The 21,274-nt window shown below is 33.3% G+C and overlaps 1 protein-coding gene across 2 annotated transcripts in view; it reads right to left on the reverse strand.

Annotated features, from left to right (window-relative positions):
- The window catches only part of l(1)G0289 (plexin domain containing lethal (1) G0289), a 77,108-nt gene extending 58,066 nt beyond the window's left edge, over positions 1 to 19,042 (reverse strand). Inside the window, exons 1-3 of one of the 2 annotated variants that reach the window (XM_089106350.1) lie at positions 18,916 to 19,042; positions 10,276 to 10,425; positions 1,513 to 1,619 (exon numbers count right to left, since the gene is read on the reverse strand). In XM_089106350.1, coding sequence (XP_088962476.1) covers positions 1,513 to 1,619; positions 10,276 to 10,425; positions 18,916 to 18,970 — 312 coding nt within the window. In that variant the 5' untranslated portion in view covers positions 18,971 to 19,042. Of the gene's footprint in view, positions 1 to 1,512; positions 1,620 to 10,230; positions 10,426 to 18,915 lie in introns of both variants that reach the window. The other variant, XM_089106349.1, reaches the window with a different exon arrangement.
- Between the last annotated feature and the right edge of the window lie 2,232 nt (positions 19,043 to 21,274).

A 21,274-nucleotide genomic window follows, 5' to 3' on the forward strand; every position in this document is an offset into this window, starting at 1 on the left:
GATCAACTGGAATTATGTCTTTCTATTCGAAATTTGAGACTTAGTTCCACCGAACCATCTGAGCCGTATCAAGCATCGACGAAGCATGGTATATACAACGAGGACATCTTCTCACTAGTCACTAGGGTTTGAGTGATGTATATGCACACCAGACTTCACGGCTGTATGCACGTCTGAGTGTGCTTCTCAGTCTCCCACTCTGTCGACGCCCACACAGCTGCTTCTTCTTCACTTGGTGTGGCATCCTCAACTCCTCCCTCCAAAGAACGTGGCCAAGATAACCTCATCTTTTCTCCTCCACAACTTCAGAAATAAGCGGCCTCTATTTATTTTCAGCGTCTATTTATTTATACTAACAGTGTATGTTATATACTGTTAAGGAGGCTTGAGGTTTTGACAAACTTAGGAGGAGATATCTTTTTTCAGTACGTATTGATAGTTACAGGAAGAGCTTGAAGGAGGAGTTTACATAAGAGGAGCTGAGAGGAGAATGCTACTTGTATATTAACTTTGACAAATCCAAGTATATGCTCTCAAATTGAAGGGGTTAATCACTTTCACAAACTGTGTGCGCTAGGTTTCCGCTAGGTGCACAAGATGAACCAGACTTCACAAAAATTCATGGCCGAATCAAGTCACAGTAATTCAAGCCTTTCCGTAAGAGGAATAAGCTCAAAATACAGGTGTATCTTCCCCCCCAAACGCCCCCCCCCCGCCGATCACACTCACCAAAAGACAGATGGAACGGGTCACTTTTTCACGGGTCTGTTTAACATCATAAAGTAATTGTAGATCGTGTTTGTGTGATTTTTGTGATCGTGTTTGTACCTTGTAAACAGCTCAGTTGTAGTGCTGCCTAGTGCTATGTCGAGTGTGTCAATGAATATGTCTAGATGTAAGAAAATTTACATATACATATATATTTGTTTGAAGATGTACTAAAGAAAATCAAAATGTCATATAACTGATGTTTCTGATATTTGCTTTTATTTTGGCTCTCGTAACGAGAGATAATCGGAATACGGTTTCACTTGTAGTAGCACTTAGTCATCTCTGGTATATGACATCTAATGACGTTTGACAAAAAAGAAGAAAAAATAAGAAAAAACATAAAAAGTATTGAAAGACCAAGAAACGAGGGTGATTTTCACCCACTTGAATAGAAGCGAGACGAAAAGTCAAAGCAGATCTTTGGGCAAGGGTCTCCGTCTAGTCGTCTTCAACGCCTAACAAAAAAAAAAGAGAATGAAGGAAATAAAACTTAAATGTGAAACAAGAAAAATAATCTTTTGAAGTAAACTGCAACTCGATAGAGAAAAACAGATACACAGGAATAATTTGCTATAAACACATTATTTAGTAGTATGTATTAAAGTATTTTTTATTTCATATGATTTATGCTTACTTTTATTTAATTATGGATTTTATTATCTCAAAATATTAGTATTCTTTGTATTAACGATTTCCACTGACCAGAATACTTTGCGAAAACGCAATCAAAAGCAGAATTACCTCAGTTGTGTTCGTAATTCCAATATCAGTTCCATTAAAAGATTTCATGTGCCTATCAGGGTCAACTGTGTACGCATCCTCATATTCTTCTCCTGTCGGGTATTCATCTAAAAAAATAGAAACAAATTCGAAACCATACACAAATGAAACGCTCATTTTAAATTAATTTGGCAAATTCGACATTATGAACAGGGTTTAGCACTAATCAAATTAATCCTTGAGCAACACCGTAGTTAAAAATGTGCCTATCAGGATCAAATAATTTCTTAGACCACACTACTTTTCCATTCATGAAAAATTAAGTAAGAAAAAACCGGGTTTTAATTTCAACAAAACAGTGAGACAAAAATAAATAAAAACAAAACAACACTTTAATTAAAAAATATTTAATTTGTATTTAAATATTTATTGTAACTAATATTAAAATATTTAATTAATATTTATTTTAATTAATATTAAAATATTTAATTAATATGTTATTAAATTAAATATTAATTAATTAATATACATTAAATATTAATATTGAAATATTAATATTTAATTAATATTTAATTATTTTAATTGATATTTAAATTATAATTCATGAATTATAATCTATTGTTCATGAATTTGTTGATTAACCTGTGAGACTTAGTTAGGGGTGATGGACCTGGGGATAGGTGATCTCTTTGTTTGTTCAAGTAAATATAGTCTTCGCTTTGAATAGATTCCCATTTATACACTAAAAGGTAAGAGGAGACTGAACCATGGTTTCACTATAGAAAGGCAGTGTGGTCTTCGTCGCTATTTTTACTATAGATATTCGCTTTGGTTTTATTCTTGTGTTATAACGTCAGGGCTGGAAGTTTGTTTATAATGTGAGTTGTTCTTATTTAGTTATATTTTCTTTGTCTTCTTCGTGTGTTTAGTTGTCGTTTTTTTTTTTTAGGTGTTTTATTTTTTTAAACAATTTTTTCCTTTTTTCGTTCTTTTCGGTTTTTTTCCCGTTGAGAAAGGCTCCCGGACGTCGGCCCAAAATATTCGGAATATTTTTAAAATAAATTGTTGTTTTGTTTTTATTTATTTTCATTTCACTGCTTTGTTGAAATTAAAAGCCGTTTTTTCTTGCTTAATTTTTCCTATCAGGATCAACTGTGTACGCACCCTCATATTCTTCTCCGGTAGGGTATTCATCTAGAAAACAGAAATGAATTAAAAATTAAACACAAATGAAACGCTCATTCTAAGATTATTTGGCAGATTCGATGGTATAAACGGGGTATACAATTAATCAAATTAATCCTTGAGGAACGCAATAGTCATGCTTGTCAATAAAAAAAAAAACTCAACTTATGGATGGTATATACTTTCCTTGACTTTAATGTCAAACTTGAACTACAGAAGCAGAGGTTAGGAATACCTTTGTGAATCACCAGATTTATCATACAGATGGTAAAATTACTATTTCTAGCCAAGGGCGTACGGAAGGGGGGGGGCAGAAGGGGGGCAGCTGCCCCCCGAGAACTTCAAATTAACACTAAATATGGTTGACAAAGCAGTTGAAAAAAGGAAGTTGTTAAAGAGGCAGTTGATAAAAGGTAGAAGGTTGAAAAAGATGGAAATAAACAACTGGAATGACAGAATAAAAGTCAAACAAGAAGCAACTAGCCTATGTCTTGGAAATTCTTGGAAAGATTTAGCCCCAATCCAAGAAGATTAATGCTGAGGCTTATTGATGACTTATGATTTTTGGTGATTACTTACTCATAAAGATTTCATAGGTATGATAGAAATTGCTGGCAATGTAAGGTTTTGTGAACTGTCAATATAAGTTCAGCCACCCACCCTTCATCACAGAATCGGCTCCCCCCTCCCTCATAGAGAAGAAGCTATGTACGCCCATGTTCCAAGCTTCAATCTTTGCGAATTTCAAAACATGATGCCTTAAATCTTCACTATGATTGGTTTTATGACTGGACATATTATTGGTCACATTGGTTTTATGATCGGTCATATTATTTGTCATACTAATCATATGATTAGTCTTGACGTTTACGCTAGAAGGTTGAACATAGCTCAACTTAATAAATTACAAACGGGATACATTATTGACGTTATAGTTGAGCGTGATTTTGAATTTATCGATAAGGTTTGCAATAGTGAGGGCAATATGAAAAATACAGAACAATAAGATGATTCATAGCCCATGAAAAAAAAAAGAAAGATACGAATATTTTAGCCAACGCCTTCACTCAGCTATCCTTATTATAAGTGAATACGTATACGTAATTTCAAGCACGGGCACAGTTCGAAGCAGTTCTTTCTCTATCTTTTTAATAATACTGAACTTAAACGTGACCGTCATTTTAAGTAGAATTTTTCTAGATGAAAATTTATCTTTCCGAGAACTCATTAAAATCTTGTCGCTGAAGATAAAAAGAAATTTTGGGATTTTTTCATGGTTGCGCCATCATTTTCCTCAAAATATTTAGAAGACGGTTTATTTTTCTCTTGTTCATCCTTATTTCCTCTATTGTACTTCAGTTTGGGCATCTGCGTATGCATCTATTTATGAACCAATACAAATTTTGCAAAATAAAGCACTTAGGATCCTTTTTAAGATTGATTTTTCAGTTTCAGTAAGACACCTATACAGGTCTTCTGGTATATTTTCGACACATTAGATCCATCTGATTTCTATTTGCTCGTATTTGCCATAAATTTGCTTTTCATCAACTTCCATTAAGATTTTCCACAGTTTTTATGACAAACTCGCAATATAATAATCACCTCATATTTCATAAATCATATTTTTCATCTGAATTGCGACCTACGACTAGGGCCAATTTCAGCTTTCGTCACATGGGACCAAAAATATGGGACTCTTTACCATTATCGATTCAAGAGTGCCCTGACGAGGCTGAGTTTTTTTAAGTATTAAAGAAACAGGTTGCGACATTATAGTGTGAGGTTATTTTTGTTTTTCACGTTTCATTTTGGGAAGAAGTAGTGTCAGGTTGTTATTGTTTCTCTTGTTTTATTTTGTAAAGATGTAGCCTTTTAAATTATTGAAAATCTAGTCTGCATTATGATTTTTTTTTCTCTTTGTAACAGGTAATGCGCTTAAGTTTGCCATATGGCATTTGCGTTTATTAATAGTGTTTATGTCTTGTTGTAAATAAAAAAAAATACTCTACTCTTAGCGTAAAAAAAATTATAGTTATGAGCGTCACAAAACGAAACAAAAAGAAAAACCTCAAAAATGTCAAAATGAAGAGTAAGAAGGCGACTTTTTTGACTGGCTCGTTTTTTCGTATTGTCATTTTTAAGCAAGGTGGCCACAGAACTAAGGAAAAACCAAAATACAGCCTATGGACATTCGATTGCTCTAATGATCTCTAGAAATCCCGTTATAGCTTCGCCTAGGCCTCACTATAGTCTCGCTTTATTTAGAACCTCGATTTTCTTTTTTAAACATAATGGTCATCTTTTGATTTTTTTTTTACTGGCTGTGAACTATCTCGTTTCATTTTTCAGGGTACAACGTTTTTCCGTATTGTCTTGTTCAGCCAGTGTGGCCTCAAGGCCACACTGCCGAAGAGGAGAAAACCAAAATGTATAAGTAGGCATTATAGCTCTAAAAATCTCGCTGGTAATCCCATTATAATATCACCTTGAACTCATTATAATCTCGTTTTATTTGAACCTCAATTCACTTTTTTAACAACATTGATTAACTTAAAATTGTTCCCCTCAAATCAGTACGGGTTGTCTGACATAAACCCGTGGTATCTGATACTCCCGCGAGGGCATGAGGTCAGACACTATTTTGTTATTCGTATAGTAATAAAGATATTTAACATGGTAAATTTTGTTTCTTTGAAATGGCGATAATAATCTCCAAATTCTAGGCTCGTTAGATTTAATAGCTTAAAATTCCTCTATCCATTAGCTAGTGAATATTTTATGCTATAAAATCCTATAGCATGTCTTACTAGTTATTTGAAAAGATTTTTTTTTTCATGCATTCCAATACGAGGAAAAACAGGCGTTTCAAACTTCTAAATTCATCTATATTATTATTTAAAATAAAATAAAAATTTATATATATATATTTTTTTATCAAAATACAAATCTGTACAGAGGAGCTTGCTTAGTACAAGGAGATGAGAAAATACAAATCACATAACAGCTTTGTAAATTGCCGCAGTCAAGCTTTCCCCTGGCACTTACCATGTGGCACCTACTGGCCCGTAGGTGTTTTGATCAAACATTACAAAGCAACGAAACAAGAGACTCGTTTGTCAATTAGTGTTGTTACATCAAGTTATACGATCGTTAAACGAAACAAAACGATCAATAAAAAAGGCCAAACAGTAAACTTTAGGGCCTAAGACCCCCCCCCCCCTGATAAGGAATGTGTTGATTTCTGACCATATGATCATTTTCACTCCTAAATAAATTAGTTAAATCGATTTGTTTTTAAGCTACAGGTGTCTAGGACACAAGGAATGAACTTATCCTTAGTCAAACTGGTAAAACGGTAAAAAAGATAAACAGGTAACGGTACATGGTAACGGTAAACAGGTGAAAACGGGAATATCCGTTTTCATCTGTCTGGTGCAAAGTGGGCCAAAATAGTGTTTTGGTGAGGAAAAAAGAAGTAAGGTTTTTGATCGCAAATTTCCCATTTTTGACACAAAATCGGTGATAAGGGGACCCAGGCCTCCTATATACTTTTGCACCTCCCCCAAGATTCTGAAAAATACCTGTTTTTGGAATTTTCATTCAAAAACATTTTTTGGATTTTCATTGCAAAAAAAGTAGAAAAACAGCAAAATTCCCCCCACTATATTTTGGCAAAAACAATTTGCCCCACCCCCTCCCGTATATTTTTGTGATTTGGCACCCCTGGTTCCACATTAAAAGGGGCAAATTTTTGTCATCAATGACAGAGATTCTACATCCCTTAATACAAACATCCCCCCACCCCCAATATCATATTCAGAAGTTAGGACCAGGATTAACACACTTTTCTCCCTCACAACCTTCATCAAAGATCCCCAAACTTGCACAAAAATGTATACGTTTCCAACATTCCATTTGCAAAAAGAAATACTTCTTCAGTGGCCCCTTCCCCGAATTATAGCTTCCCTCCCCCTTGTGTGCGGGTACAATCAATACCCAAAACAACTACAATTCCAATTCTGCAATTCCAAACAAACCAAATGACGCAATGCTTCTTGGTTTTTCCAAGAGCGCCACGTGCTCATTCTGACCAAAGTATCGATCAAGATAACCCCATAGCCATGAGAAAAATGCAATACAACTGTTTTCTTATTTTTATTGCACAAAAGATGAAGATTTTACATTATATAACACATAAAGCTTGCTATGAATATTTTGACATTGAAAAGGAAAGATTATAAAGGGAAAAAATAATAACAATAAAGGGAAATAAAGGGATTATAAAGGACTATATAGGGAAAAATAAAGGACTATAAAGGGAAAAATGATAAAATTTATATGCATTTGTTGTAGGTTAGGAGCAGAAAAATTGTAGAATATACCCAAAACGTGGAAGAATTTCTGCATAGATCAGAGAGAGGCGGTATTCTGCTGATGGCTAATTCAAGAAAATATTAGGTTTACCTAATAAAATATTATATATATTATATAAATATTAAATATTATATATACCTCCCTTGACTATGCATATCCATGACTAATAATGTTTAAGGTTTACCAAGTAAAAATACAATTTAAGAAGCAAAAGGTTATGTGGAATGACGAATTCAATCACCTTCAAAACATCACTCATTCCACACTACTTCTCGTTTCCCGTATGATGAAAGGCAGTGTGATTTCTATCGTTGAAAACAATTATTTTAGAATTACTTGTTGTTAAAGCCAATAAAGATATATAATATACTATGATATATATATATATATATATATATATATATATATATATATATATATATATATATATATATATATATATATATATATATATATATATATATATATATATATTTGATAATTTTATATTTGAGATGAACTTTCCAGGAACAGTCAAATCCAAAATTGGAGAGTCTAAAACCTTACAGTCTAAAGATAGAAACGGGGCCTCGATTAATGATAAACACAGTTTTATAGACAAATGGGCAGACCCATTAGAGAATGTGTTAAACCTTGACAAAACTATAAGAAATGATACAGAAAAGAATGAAAAAATCTGTAACAATTTAGAAGTGAAGGAAGACATATTATCTGAAGAAGTATTAGAGACGGTAATAAAAGAATAAAAAACGATAAGGCCTCAGGTGCTGAGATTGCGGTAAATGGGTTTCTAAAATATGGTGGTGGTGAAGTTAGAGGTAAAATATCAAAGAATATGAAAATGATTTTTTAAACAGGTAAAGTACCTAGCAATTTTGGTAAAACTTTAATTAAACTCCCGTACCGACTTGAACATTAGCTTGGTTTCAATAGGAAGCAAATGACTTACTTTTTAGATTTAGAGATGTTGTGAATAAATCTTTAAGAGAAGAACAGCGTGGGTTTAGGAAGGAGAGGGGATGTGTCAAGCAAACTTTATCTCTTAAATTAATAACTGAGAAGCACCTGAATCACCAGACACCTCACTAGTGCCCAGTTTTGAAGATTATGAACAGTCGTTGGATTCAGCTGAAAGAAGAGCTCTACTGAAGGTCTTAGTATGGAGCCAAGAAAAATTATTTGAAGTGATTAGTTCTGCGTATAAGAACAATATTGCTACAATTAAGGTAGGAAACAAGGTTGGTAGCCGGTTTTGTATTGAATCAGGAGTTAAGCAAGGTTGTAACCCCCATTTATATGGATCATTTAGGTAGGATTTGCCTTAAAAACACAGCAAAGGCTATAGAAGAGCATGGAATCAAATGGAATCATGGAATCAATGTAAAACACTCCTTGACTTCGATTATGCAGATAATTTGAGTATCGTAGATCAAAATTCTAGCAAAATGAGATTTTTTGGAGGTTTTGGGAGTTCAGGGTAAAGGAATAAGTTTGAAAACTAATATCAAGAAGATAAGTTGTTTGGACTAGGAATAAATAAAGATGAAGAGGTGATGTTGGGAAACGAGAATAATTAAGTGGATAACTTAACTTACCTGGGTACTATTATTTTAAATATAGTGGACACAGTTAAGATTTAAAAAGTAGAATGGTCGAGGCCAAGTGTGTTATTTCAGAGCTGAAGATAAGTTTGGAAGAATAGGAAGATAGCATGCGAACCAAGATTAGAATAATAGAATCTATAGTTATAAAAGTGGTCAAGTACGGTTCTGAAAAGTGGGCAGTATGGTTCTGAAAAGTGGGCAGTACGGTTCTGAAAAGTGGGCGGCTTGGAAGACGAGGGAGGACATAATAGATGTTACAGTATAGTTATAGGTGGAGGATAGTTTTAATTCTTCTAATTTTGGATTTTACTGGCTTTGTTTTATTTTTCACAATGACTTTCCACGTTTCCTTTTGGTATTTTCTATGTTTTGGTTTGGGCAGACTACAAGTGACATGGTTGATGTCTCAGGATTCTACAAAAACCTGAAACTGCTTTGGGCTCTGCTGTGGAACAAGACTGAAATTAGCAGCAGTAGCCTACTGCTGCTAATTTCCTACACTGTTTGTGCCTATTACTCTCATGGGCATCATGAAAAGGTTGCAGCCACTACCCCATTAACTATTAACACTAACTATTAACAAATTTAAAACTTTCAAATTGAACTTGAACAATTTTAACCACTTAAAAATGATCAAATCTTCATTTATTTCTTTATAAACCCAGTTGTAAAAAACATAATTGAAGATGGATTGATGTTTTCCAGAGGAATCGTCTATGGATTCTTTTGGGCACCATTTGCCTGAAGGTATTTCTAACAGTAAATTGTACAAAAAACATCTTTTTATCCCATTCTTATGGCTATATTGAGAGAAAGGTTGATATACTCCCAGAGCATAGTTATCTTTGAAACCTGTAAAGAATTTGTGATTTGACTATAAATTTCGATTGAAAAGACATTGAAATTGTGTATGCAAAGTTTTCAATCAAAACAGGCCAAAATGATCAAATGGCATTTCTTTTGTGGTGATTCTTGGCATTTTCCTAGCAGGTATACTAGAACTTTTTAGGGACTAGTTTTTCCTTAATTCAAAAAGAGAATTCTGCCCTACTTAGCGAAAAAAAAAAGATCCACCCTTTCTAATGATACAAATCTCATTAAAACTCAATATCATTATCTCTGGCACAAAACAGGCAAAATTACAAGGTTGTTCTAAGATTTCAGGGAAAGTAGGTATCAACTTCTAGTTTTCTGCCGTTTATACAGTTGTTCATCCAAGCTCTACAAGTTAAGGCCAGACTGCCCAATCAATTCTAAATAGTTCAGCCACACAAATTAAAAGTTTTATAATGGACGAAATAGGCTGATTCTTTATGGTATTGAATCCCCTTCATTAGATTTTGGTTCAAAAGCAGGTGTTATTTAAATATAAGTAATATTGGAAGGTTTGTCTGGGTAACTATGAGGCATTGTGAAGATTTTCTTGAATAATCAGTTTTAGATTTTGTCAGTCTACATTGTTGTTATATTTTTTTTTTCACTCTTTTGTTGTGTGTCACCATGGCCGAATATGGCTTTTGTGTGAAAAAATCTATCTATCTAAAAATTGTGGCTTGTAAACAAAAACATTTACCTGAATTACCAACTGTCGATCTAAAAAAGTCATGGCCATCTTTACCTATTGGAGCATTTTTGTCACTAGGAAACGAGGCCACATCATCTAAGTTTTCTGTAGACACAGTTTCTCTCTTGGTCCGAATCGTCAAGTCTACAAATTCAATCTGTTCTCGTCCTAAACCACCATTGTTATATGACGGCAATTCATATCCTGAAAAGAAATATTCTAGAATTGTCAAGGAACTTGCTTGTGCTTATGTTATGTATAAGCCACCCAAGAGCCAGATTACAACTCCTTTAGCCAGAATACAACTCCCTTCGCCAGAATATACTCATATCCCCTAGTACTAAAGCCTTTAAGTTAGCTGCAGCATTGCCAAAGCGGTACAATTGTACCGTTTTCGGTACAATTTAGAGGTCCTGGCACAGTGCAGTATATTTGGAATTTTGTTGGTACAATTAGAATTTCCTGGTACATTTAGGTTTTACTTGCTCCTTTGTTACTCAAATATCTGTTCCAAGTTATAAATTATTGAAAATTATTTTATTGTTATGGCAAATTTTTAACCTATTGTTCTGATGGTACAAACTACTTTCTTGCAGTACAATTTTAATCAGAAAACTGGTAGTTTATTTCAAAGCGTTGGCAACACTGGTTAGCTGTCAACAGAGATTGGTGCAGCAAGCCACAGTGCACAGTTTGGGATGCGCCCAATGAACTGAGTCACCATCATAATTGACTGGCATATACAGCATTTGTCCTTATTGCTGGCAAGGGTGATTTAAGGTAATTAAGGGCAAAAGCTCATCCCGACATCCACCAAATGACAATATGCTTCCCTCAGTAGAGTTCTTAAAACTCAAGAATTTCCAAAAAAAAACAATAGCAAATTTTCAAAAAGTGACAAACTCAAAAATTTACAGAAAACAGGTTGCAAAGCCTAATTTGATATACTTGGCATAGAAAAAAGCAAATAAAGAAAAGAGGAGGAAAATAACAGACAAATAATTATTAATCTACAAGTAAGTAAAACTACAAGTAAAGTATGAGTAAGTATATAAGTAATATATAAATATAAGTAAGTATATAAGTAAAGTATTATATAAGTAAAAATAACTATTTTGATTTTGCATAAACCTTCCGTGCTTTTGAATATCCAGATCATTTAGTTGTTTTTGACGAGGTCACCTTTGTGTCCATAATAAATGCTTTACCACAATTTTTAAGGAATCAGCTGAAATAAAAAAAAAAAAATACATGCATAAAGACTTTGATGTAAACTGAGACATTTTTATAAACCCTTGTTCTGATGTTTTAATAAAAAGAGACTTTGCGCACATTCCTCTCATTAAAAAAAAAAAAAAAAAAAAAAAAAAAAAAAAAAAAAAAAAAAGACAAATCGAATGACAGACATCATCTGTAGCAATGGAAAGAATTCATTCCGTATTCAATTTCTTGAATGGTCTTTTCATTTTTGTCTTTTTTTCGAGTCCCTTTTTTGGTTTTGTAAGGTTATTTCCAAAGGATACTTATTTATTTTTTATAGTGCATATATATATAGTTTTTTTTAAGTACTGAAGACGGATTAGTAGAAGTCATTGCTTGAATATTATCTTTGTTCCTCCATATTCACCGGCTGAAAAATACCCTCATTTAGCTTGTCTTTTTGTTTCTTCATGATTTTTTTTTTTTGAATTAAATAAAAAAAAACTAGTTTTTTCATCTGAAAGTAAGGAGGATTATTAAAACCTAAAACGAACAAAAATTATTACGTATATAAGGGGTCTGCCCTCCCTCCTCAACACCATGCTCTTTACACTAAAGTTTTTTAGCACTTTTAGAAAAGTTTATTGTTCTAATTAAATGACTGCTGTTTTTCAGGATTCATCTTTAAAGAATTGGGACAACATTCAAACTTTAGCATAAAGAGCAAGGTTTTGAGAAGGGGGCAGTCCCCTTCATATACGTAATAATTTCTATTTGTTTTGTTTTACTGTTGCTCCTTACTTTCAGTTGGAAAAATTTGTTTTTTGTCTAATTTCTGATCGTTTTTTCTCAATAATGCCAGGATATCTGGCCCCACCTTGGCCAGAATTTAGAAATTCTGGGAAGGATCTAAATTCATTGGGGCGACAAAGTGGGGTTTATCAGATCCCATGTACTTGCGGAAGCTCATATGTGGGACGTACTAACCAGAGTTTGGAAATGAGATTATTACAGCATAGAGATTCTATTTGTTTGGCTTTAAAGTATAATTCTAAGTCTGAAGATTTTACTTTAGTCGTTTCAGAACATATTTTCAATTTTCCAGACCATTTTATTTTATTCGATAATGTCTCTTTGATTTCTCAGGGTGTAAATCAGGGTTTCAGGGATCGGGGTTTAAAGTAAAATTTTCGTCAAACTCTTGAAATAAAAAAAATCTTATTCAAGATTATTGCTTTGAATCAGGATACAGGTGAATTTGGGCTGAACTCTATCTATGATAATTTATTAAAATCTGACAGAGTAAAGTTCAATTCACCCAATGTAATTGACCTGTCCAAATGTTATATCATTGAACACTAATGAACCAAATCCAAGAAGGTTAAAGAGGCTAGCTTCCGCCTTTGCTTTGAAAAGAATTAGAGAATTAAACAATATATAGTTTTATTTGGTTTTGTATATAAACTCTTGATTTAAATTGTTTTTGCTTAGTTTTACTACTGATGACAAAATATCTGGTATTTTTGTGAATTTCTATACATTGTCTATTAAAAAGGATTTTATCCCTATTTTGAAATTTTGTTTTATCATCATGGAAAGGCAGTGTGGTCTCTGAAATTATCTATGTACTTCTCAAGAAGTGTCATAAACTACTGGAATGAATTGAAGGACTCAACTGTCAGCACTCCCTCCATCCAGTCTTCCTAATACCAACTTGACAAGGAGTAGGAGAAGCAGCAGTGGAGGTTTGACTGAGAGTTGTCAACTCAAGAGCACTACAGGTCCAGAGGACCTTAAAGCTCTCAAATGGATAAGGTAATTAAAGTAAGATGACATAAGACTTCATAAACCATTTACTTATAGCTGGAACCAGGGAGAGCGCCTTGAAAGACATCAGTTAAGATATTGTGGAGGAGCTGATAAAACCTTTCAAGGCTTAAGTTAGAATTTATGTGAGTGCCAGTCCACTCAATAAGGCTGACCAGTAGTCAGAGGAGTCTATACAAAAGTACATTACCAAGTTCATACAAGGCATAAAGGATACTGAGCATTCAATTGTTCTTGAGAGGCTCAAGCTTTCCACCAGGAGTTGCAGAGAGAAGAGGGGAGATATCATTATAATGCACTACTGAATTTTACAGAATCCCCCTTCTAGCAAGACATTGCTTCCAACAAAAGAGGTTGCTCAAAGAAATGATTTCAAATGAGACCAAACACAAAGAAAGAAACAACTTCTTTTCAAACTGCATTATGAGCTTGTGAAAACCTCTCACTGAGAAAACAGTAGCTACCCCTAGTGTTCATACTTTCAAAATATTTCTGTTGCAAAAAAAAAAAAAAAAAAAAAAAAAAAAAAACAATGGCAAAACATTTAGAATACTTGTGATGTTACTACTCACCTTCATCACTAATTGGCATCTACACATTTACCTTGATAGCTTGATGTTGTAGTTTAACGTACTAGCTCAAAAAAATTCCAAGATAGCAAAAAGGTTCAAAAAAAAAAAAAAAAGAAAAAAAAACACTAAAGGTAAACAGTTTGTATTAAATGAGTGGCAATGACACACCCCCCTTCATTAAACTTACAGTTTAACAGTTGTTGAGTGTTTTTGAAGTGAAGTTGTTGAGTCAGGTGAATAAAACTTTCAGGAATGGATCCAGAGTCCAAATGAAGGCATGAAATTATATTGTTAGGCTTGTTCAGCTACTTCCTCCCTACTTATTAGGTTTTAAAATTACAAGAGAAAAGATCAATTGCCCCTCTTAACTAAAGAAAAAATGGCAAGAATCTGCTTCCCTTGTAGCCTACTGTAGGCCTTTCAGAGCAGTTTCTTACATGTGACCTGGGACATTTCTATTTCAATTTGTTCAATCTATTTCAATTTTTGTTCAATGTTAGAAGACATTTCTGTTTTTCTTTTTTTTTTCATTCCTTATCAGCAGGGAGGAAGTGATGGGGATGGAAATTCCTTCCCATATGATTATTCAGAGTTTAAATATATTTCTGAAAGATCTGGTTCATCTAGACTAACAATATAAGGCCTTAGAGAGAAAAGGGGTCAAAAGGGTACCCAAAACTTCTTCCTAGGCCCTTATTTAAACTGCATATCTGCTCCCTGAAAGTGTCAAATATCTCACACATGCTTCCTAAAATAAAAAAGAAAATACTCTAATCTATTATTGGTAAAATTCTGGGTGATGGGTATTTGCTGTCTTGGTGAGTAGTGGAGTATAGATACATCATGTATGAGGAGGGATGCCCAATCTCAAATGTTCTATGTCTCCCAATGTCCATCCCAAATGTTCTATTCAAATGTCTGTACATCTGTTCCCTGAACGTGTCAAATATCTCACTCCTGCTTCCTAAAATAAAAATACTCTAAACTGGTATTGGTAAAATGTTTGGTGATGAGTATTTGCTGTCTTGGTGAGTAGTGGAATAGATACATCAAGTATTAGGGGGATACCCCATCCTAAGTATTGGTGTCAACTAGGTAAAACAAATTGAGTCAGTAAAATAGTGGTGCAAAGCATTGTGATCTTATGGGGTCATCATTTCAATTTAATGAAAAAGGACAATAAAATTATTACAATAACAAATGAATGAATGATAAAAATGCTGACATGATAATCACTGTTGCCTAAATCTTGTTCTCAGAGAGCAAATGCAGCAATTTTACCAAATCAATTTCTAAATTAGGAAAAAAGACAAATAAAATAGATGAAATGTTAGAACTAATGAAAACACCAACAGAATCTCTTATATTATCTAGATAATATTCAGTAATTAGCCTACATTGGTTTTGCTGGCTGGATTGGTGATTCCATGGAGACTTTAGCATTTGGTGGCAACTGGCTGGGAAACAGCCAGTGAGCTGGTATCCATATTAAATTAGATTATTCAACCCAGCATAAATATGATGGCCCAAAATAAAAATTACAAAACCAAAGCAATGATATATTAAAGCAACTGATACATTAAAAATCATGATTTTAAGTTTATTTAATTTGAAATGTCCAAATGATGACCCAGAACAGATAAATATAGTATGAACATTGTATATTAGCAGCCATAATTTCTTTATGAAAAACAACTTTGAAATAAGTAAATGCAACCTGGATCCTATTAAAACTGAGCTTTTGCCTGATCCAAAACCTATATAGCCCTAACTGTGACCATATAGAGTTTAAGTATTTCTGAATCTTTTGCTGGAGGGAGGGGGCTAAAGGGGGAAATTAGCTTTTTTGGCACCACTACTTTTAGTCATAATTGTTGCAAAAATAGCTATAACTTAGTAATGAGCAAAGCACAACTAATAGTAAATATAAAATAAATAATGTTTTAAATGGACTTTTAATTGTACAATAATTGCCATTTGCCACAATCTTTTTCCCCAGAGACTAACAACTGACTTCAGACAATTAAAAGAATTAGCAAAAGAGCCTTAAACTTGGTAAAAGAGAGAAAGATTTTGTACGAAAAGTTATAGTGACACATCATGCAAGAATTATGGCAGCCATATTTACATATTAATATACCACACACAGGACAAAGCTTTACGCATTTTCTTGGCTAGAACCTATCAGAGTGAACCATTTTTGACACTACGGCTCTTTACTAGGATTAGTACCAGAAAGAAAATAAAGAGACTCATCAGTGATACACAGGCTAAAATTTAACTTTCAAAAGGAGGGACTTAAAACTTCAAATCAGATTTAGACCATGATGATTTGAATTGTGAACTTTTTCTTTTGATCAGTCTCTATTTTCAAGGGTAAACAGAAATGACATAAAATAATGTACTTGTTTGTGAAAATTTAATTTTTCTTTCCTTTATCAAGATAAATAATTTACTTTCAAGTGAGCATTTTAACAGGGTGCTACCATTTTGAATAACCATCACAAGCATTAAACATCATAGCATCTAAAAGGAAAATAATCAAACCACTAACTGTCATAACATCTAAAAAAAATTATAATATCTAAAAAGATTTATTAATTTATAAAAAATTATTATTATTATATAAAACTTATATAATAATACTAAGTATATAATAGTTTAGAAACAAATTTCAGGTATATATTTGCACATCAGGGGGGTGGGGGTAAAGCATAGCATATATTAAATACATAACCTAACCTAGGTACCTTTTCCCCCCTAAACCTAAAAAAATAAAGTTTGAAAATTTTAGATGTTATGATGGTTAGTGGTTCTGATGGATTTTTTTTGTTGATATTACTTTTCTTGCAAATTCAATTTTAAGGTTTTTTAGACCCTTGAAAGGATAAATTTTTTCTATGGCTTTTGGGTATATATATAGGGTTAAATCAATTGTTTCAAGCTTATTATTACATAAAATCCATTTTATTAAAGTTATATAATCAGCAAACATTGATTTGTCATAATTAAGTTAGATAAAACAATTCAAAAAACCATTTTTCTATCCACTATGTTTCTTCTTGTCAGCTTTGATCTTCTTTTTTTTTACATAAAGGTGAAATGGCAGTTCTTAAGCAGCCTAACAGAATATAAAGAAACATGGCAGAATTGTTTTGAAATTTTTTATTCAACTTAATCTTGACAAATCAATTTGTGTGAATTATACAACTTTTGCAAATGGATTTATAATGAAATACTAAGTATGAAACAATTGTTTAAACCAATTTTCATATCCAAAAAATATAGAAAGAAATTATTATTTTCAAGAGTCTTGAAAGGGCTTAAAATTGAATTTACAAGAAAAGCAATTATTATATTCAATTGAGCATAAAAATTCATGATGTGCCTGCTTGCATTGAGTATGTCTGCTGTTACATATTGCTTGTGCTTTGCTTAAGATTGTATTATTTCATGTTTTGTAACCTGGGTTTTTGAAGAATATGTTTGAAGAGACAAATTGTTACATGGCATCAGAGTAGCCACCATCCCATATCCTGAGCTTAATCAGGAATAAGACAATCTAAAAGAGGTGTGGATCATATTTAAAAGTTATGCTAATCTTAATGTTTGATAGACCATTGAATGTTAAAAAAGAGAAAATAAAGTGTTCATATCTGCTAATTTGGCTTGGAGAAAAGGGATGTGATGAGTTCAGCACTTGGACACTAGCAGCTGATGAAAAAGACAAAATTAGTGTATACCTTGCAAAATTTGATGACTACTTTAGTCCACAATCAAACCCCATATTCTCCCAATATACATTCCACAAATGTGACCAAAAGGAAGGTGAAACTATAGAACACATGCAACTGAACTGAAAATCTTAGTGCATGACTGCCCATAAGGAGCTATAATTGTTGACAAATGGCCTCATCTTTGGAACATCATCCCAGAAGATTCATGAAAGACTACTAAAGTCAGGATCCAAATTGACCCTCTCAGATGCTATCAAAATAGCAAGAACTTACACAGAAACCCAGGTGTAACTTAAGACTATGTCAATAGAATCAACTAGTCATGGAAAACAAGAAATTGATATCATAAAAAAGAATCAAAATAGACTGTGGAAACCTAATTGTAACCAAATTGAAAACCATGAATGTTATTTCTGTGGTAGAGCTTAGACCCATTTTTTAGCACTAAGATCTTACATCTTTCTGCAAAGATTATCATTTTTTAACTCATCTTTGTTCTAAGATCTTACAGCTCACTGATGATAGCAAAAAGTGTGAAGAATGCCACTGTTCTGCCATAGAGAACAATGATGAGAGAACTTTGATGATCTACTCGTCAATATTCTCAGACTGCTGATTAGAGCAGAATGATGAAAGACGTTTGCACAAAAACGACAAAAGATGTAAGATCTTTGTTTAAAGATTTCACTTTTAAACGTTTTTTGACAAAAGATGTAATATTTTAGCACAATGATCAGTGACAAAATAGGCCTATTATTCACAGAATCACCAGTGCCCTGCAAAAGGGAAGATCTGCAGTAACTGAAGAAAACCAAACCATTTTGCACATGTCTGTTGTGGTAGCAAAAAAACTGTTAACATCATTAGTTCTGAAGTTCAGTGTGAAATTCCAGGTTGACACAGGGGCAAAAGCTAGCATCATTACCAAACAGAAAGTGGAAAGACTAAATCCAAAGCCTACAAACCACATTTTAACAAGCTTTTGTGGTCAGACTATTCCCATTATGGGGAAATGTAAGATCAACTGTGCCTACAAAGGAAATAATAGCCAACCTTTAGAGTTTTTAAGATTGTCCTAAGCTACAGTAACTGTAGGCAGTAACCTAGCCAGGGGCATTGCTTGGGGGTGGCAGTTGCCCTCCCAATAATGTGGAGAAAAAAATATTATAGATGCCATGCCCTTTGACTATCCAGATATGGACCCCTCTTGCTCCCCCCCCCCCCCAATAAAAATGCTGGAGAATCGCCCCTGAACCTAGCCTAGGTTTAAGCTATAAAAGAAGATAGGCCTAACAAGAACTATTAGGGAAACTCATGGTATACTATACAACGTATATTTATAAACACAGAATATTTACCATTCACACAATAGATAAAAATAATGAAAACTCCAAGGTTAGGCAACAAGTACATCTTCGACAAATTTCCTTTCACTTCTTCTTCAGATGAACCTGACGAAGGCGAAATTAAAGATATATAAGATGACCAAACATTATCAGCGTTAGAAAAAGCGGAAAACACTGAGCACAGACACAAAGTATAGACCTTATTCGTTTTTGAAGCGCCACCCTCGGAGAAAAAAAGAACTACTCTTGGCAGCCATGTTGTTGGTAAAAATCGCTCATCTCTAATAGGAATACAGAAGAAAATAACAACAAAAGTCTACTTTTTTTGGTCTTTTTCGAGTCTCATCAATGGGAGGATCATACTGTTGTGTTCCCTTGTGCAAAGAATCTTGAAAAAAATCCCAAGACCTAAAACTACCTGACAGAGTAAGTAAAACAGCTTCTTTTAGCCTTTAGCCCTAACATAGAATTTTCAGCTCCAAAGCCTGGTGAAGTATTTGTTGAGTTATATGTTATAAAAAGCCTGATTGACTTTTAAATAAGTCAAATGAACTATAAAAAGTAGCCTAGATTGTAATTTAACTTTGGGTTGGTAATACTAGTGGTTAAAAGGGCTATCTAGGCCTACATGGTATTGCCTGATAAGTTTGTTTAGGCCTATGCTATGCAGACAATGCACCTCCCTCCTAATGGTTCCAGATATGGTCCTGAACTATAAAGGCCATTTTTTATTGCTCCTTTGCTAATACAGGTTTGCTATACCCATAAAAATCACTGTAGACTATAAGGGGTTTCAAAGAAGTTATTGAATAAGTATTTTTTTAAATGTGTTTAAAATGTGGGTTGGTAATACTAGTAGTTAAAAGCGCTATCTTTGTGGTATTGCCTGATAAGCTTGTTTAGGCCTATGCTGTGCAGGCAATGCACCCTCTCCTAGTGGTTCCAAATATGGTCCTGGACTATATAGGAACTGCAAAGGAATTGTTGAATAAATATTATTTAAGACATAGATAAATATGAAGAAAACTATGGTAATGTAATTAATAAAGTGTATTACACTTTATAAAGGAAGACTGTTATGGTCTTATTGTTTTCTTTTTGTAGGCCTACCCATTATATATCTGATAGACAATCAGAGGTAAATTTTCAGCAGTTCATATTATTGACTTACAAATAAAGTAAACATACTACTTGATGCCCTTTTTATGCTCTTAACAAATATAATGATCATTTTTGTCAAAATGAATCTTACCCCCATCCCTAGGCTATATATTCCAATTCAGGGTATATATTTGCACATTAGAGGAAGGGGGGGGGTATATTTTAAAAGTACCTCCCGTGTGTATCAGTACAAAACTTTACCCCCACGTCCCTCTGGAGCAAATATACACTCTGAATTAATATATAGAGAGGCGGGTGTAAAATCCATGTATGAAAAAAATTATTGTTCTATTTGGAAAGAGCATAAAAAAGCATCATCTCGTATTATTTCTTTGCATTTACGTCTCAGAGAATAACTATCAAAAATATAAAAAGACAAACGTATCTGTGCATATTAAGAGCTACAAATGTCATGGTGAGTAATTATAAGTTAATTTTTTTAAAATGTCACGTAGTATCTAATGGGTGCCTTAGGTATTTGTAATATCGATTCTTCTTAAAATTAGAAAAAGTAACAAAGGGTGACGAATTAATAAATTTCTTTTTTTTTATAATTGTTCATTTAAGGAGTATAGCTCAAGTATTTGATAAAATTCTACTTAATATACTATTGGCTATCTTGGACAAGGGACAGGTTAGGAAAATGAAACTTTCAGGGATGGGTCTACAGGCTAAAGTATGTCCTGGGAAGGTGTTCTGAAGTTCCTACCTCCACTCCTCCCTCTAGAGGGCCCTGACCTTTGATTTTGAGTGAAACCTTGCAAAATAGATCTTTCTGCTTAAATGAATTACAACAACAAAATTTTCAGCTTCACAACTTTGCTCAAGCCCAAGTATTAAGGTTTTAAAGATACACAAATACATTTCCTATATTAAAAAAAAACCATTGATATGGCTTAAAATTCTACTCAAATAACAGGGATTGTATTTTCAGAACTAAAGCCAGAGAAAAAGAAACCAATAACTGAAAATTAAGGTAAAGATTTGTTTTGTCAAACTTCAATAGGTTGTACCTGTTATGTAGGCAAATTTTAGGACCCTTTAGTAGGAGAAGGAGTGGAGGTAGATAATTCAAAATAAAATCCCAGGATAAACCTTAGCCTGTAGATCCATCTGTCTTTTTTGTAAAATTCTACTTTATCTACTTTTGGCTATCTTGGATAGGGGTTAGGTTAGGAAAAAGAAACTTTCTGGGTTGGGCCTACAGGAT

The sequence above is a fragment of the Artemia sp. Qi Xiang Cuo genome, chromosome 20, assembly GCF_049724085.1.
Source record: "Artemia sp. Qi Xiang Cuo chromosome 20, ASM4972408v1, whole genome shotgun sequence".
Taxonomy (NCBI): domain Eukaryota; kingdom Metazoa; phylum Arthropoda; class Branchiopoda; order Anostraca; family Artemiidae; genus Artemia; species Artemia sp. Qi Xiang Cuo.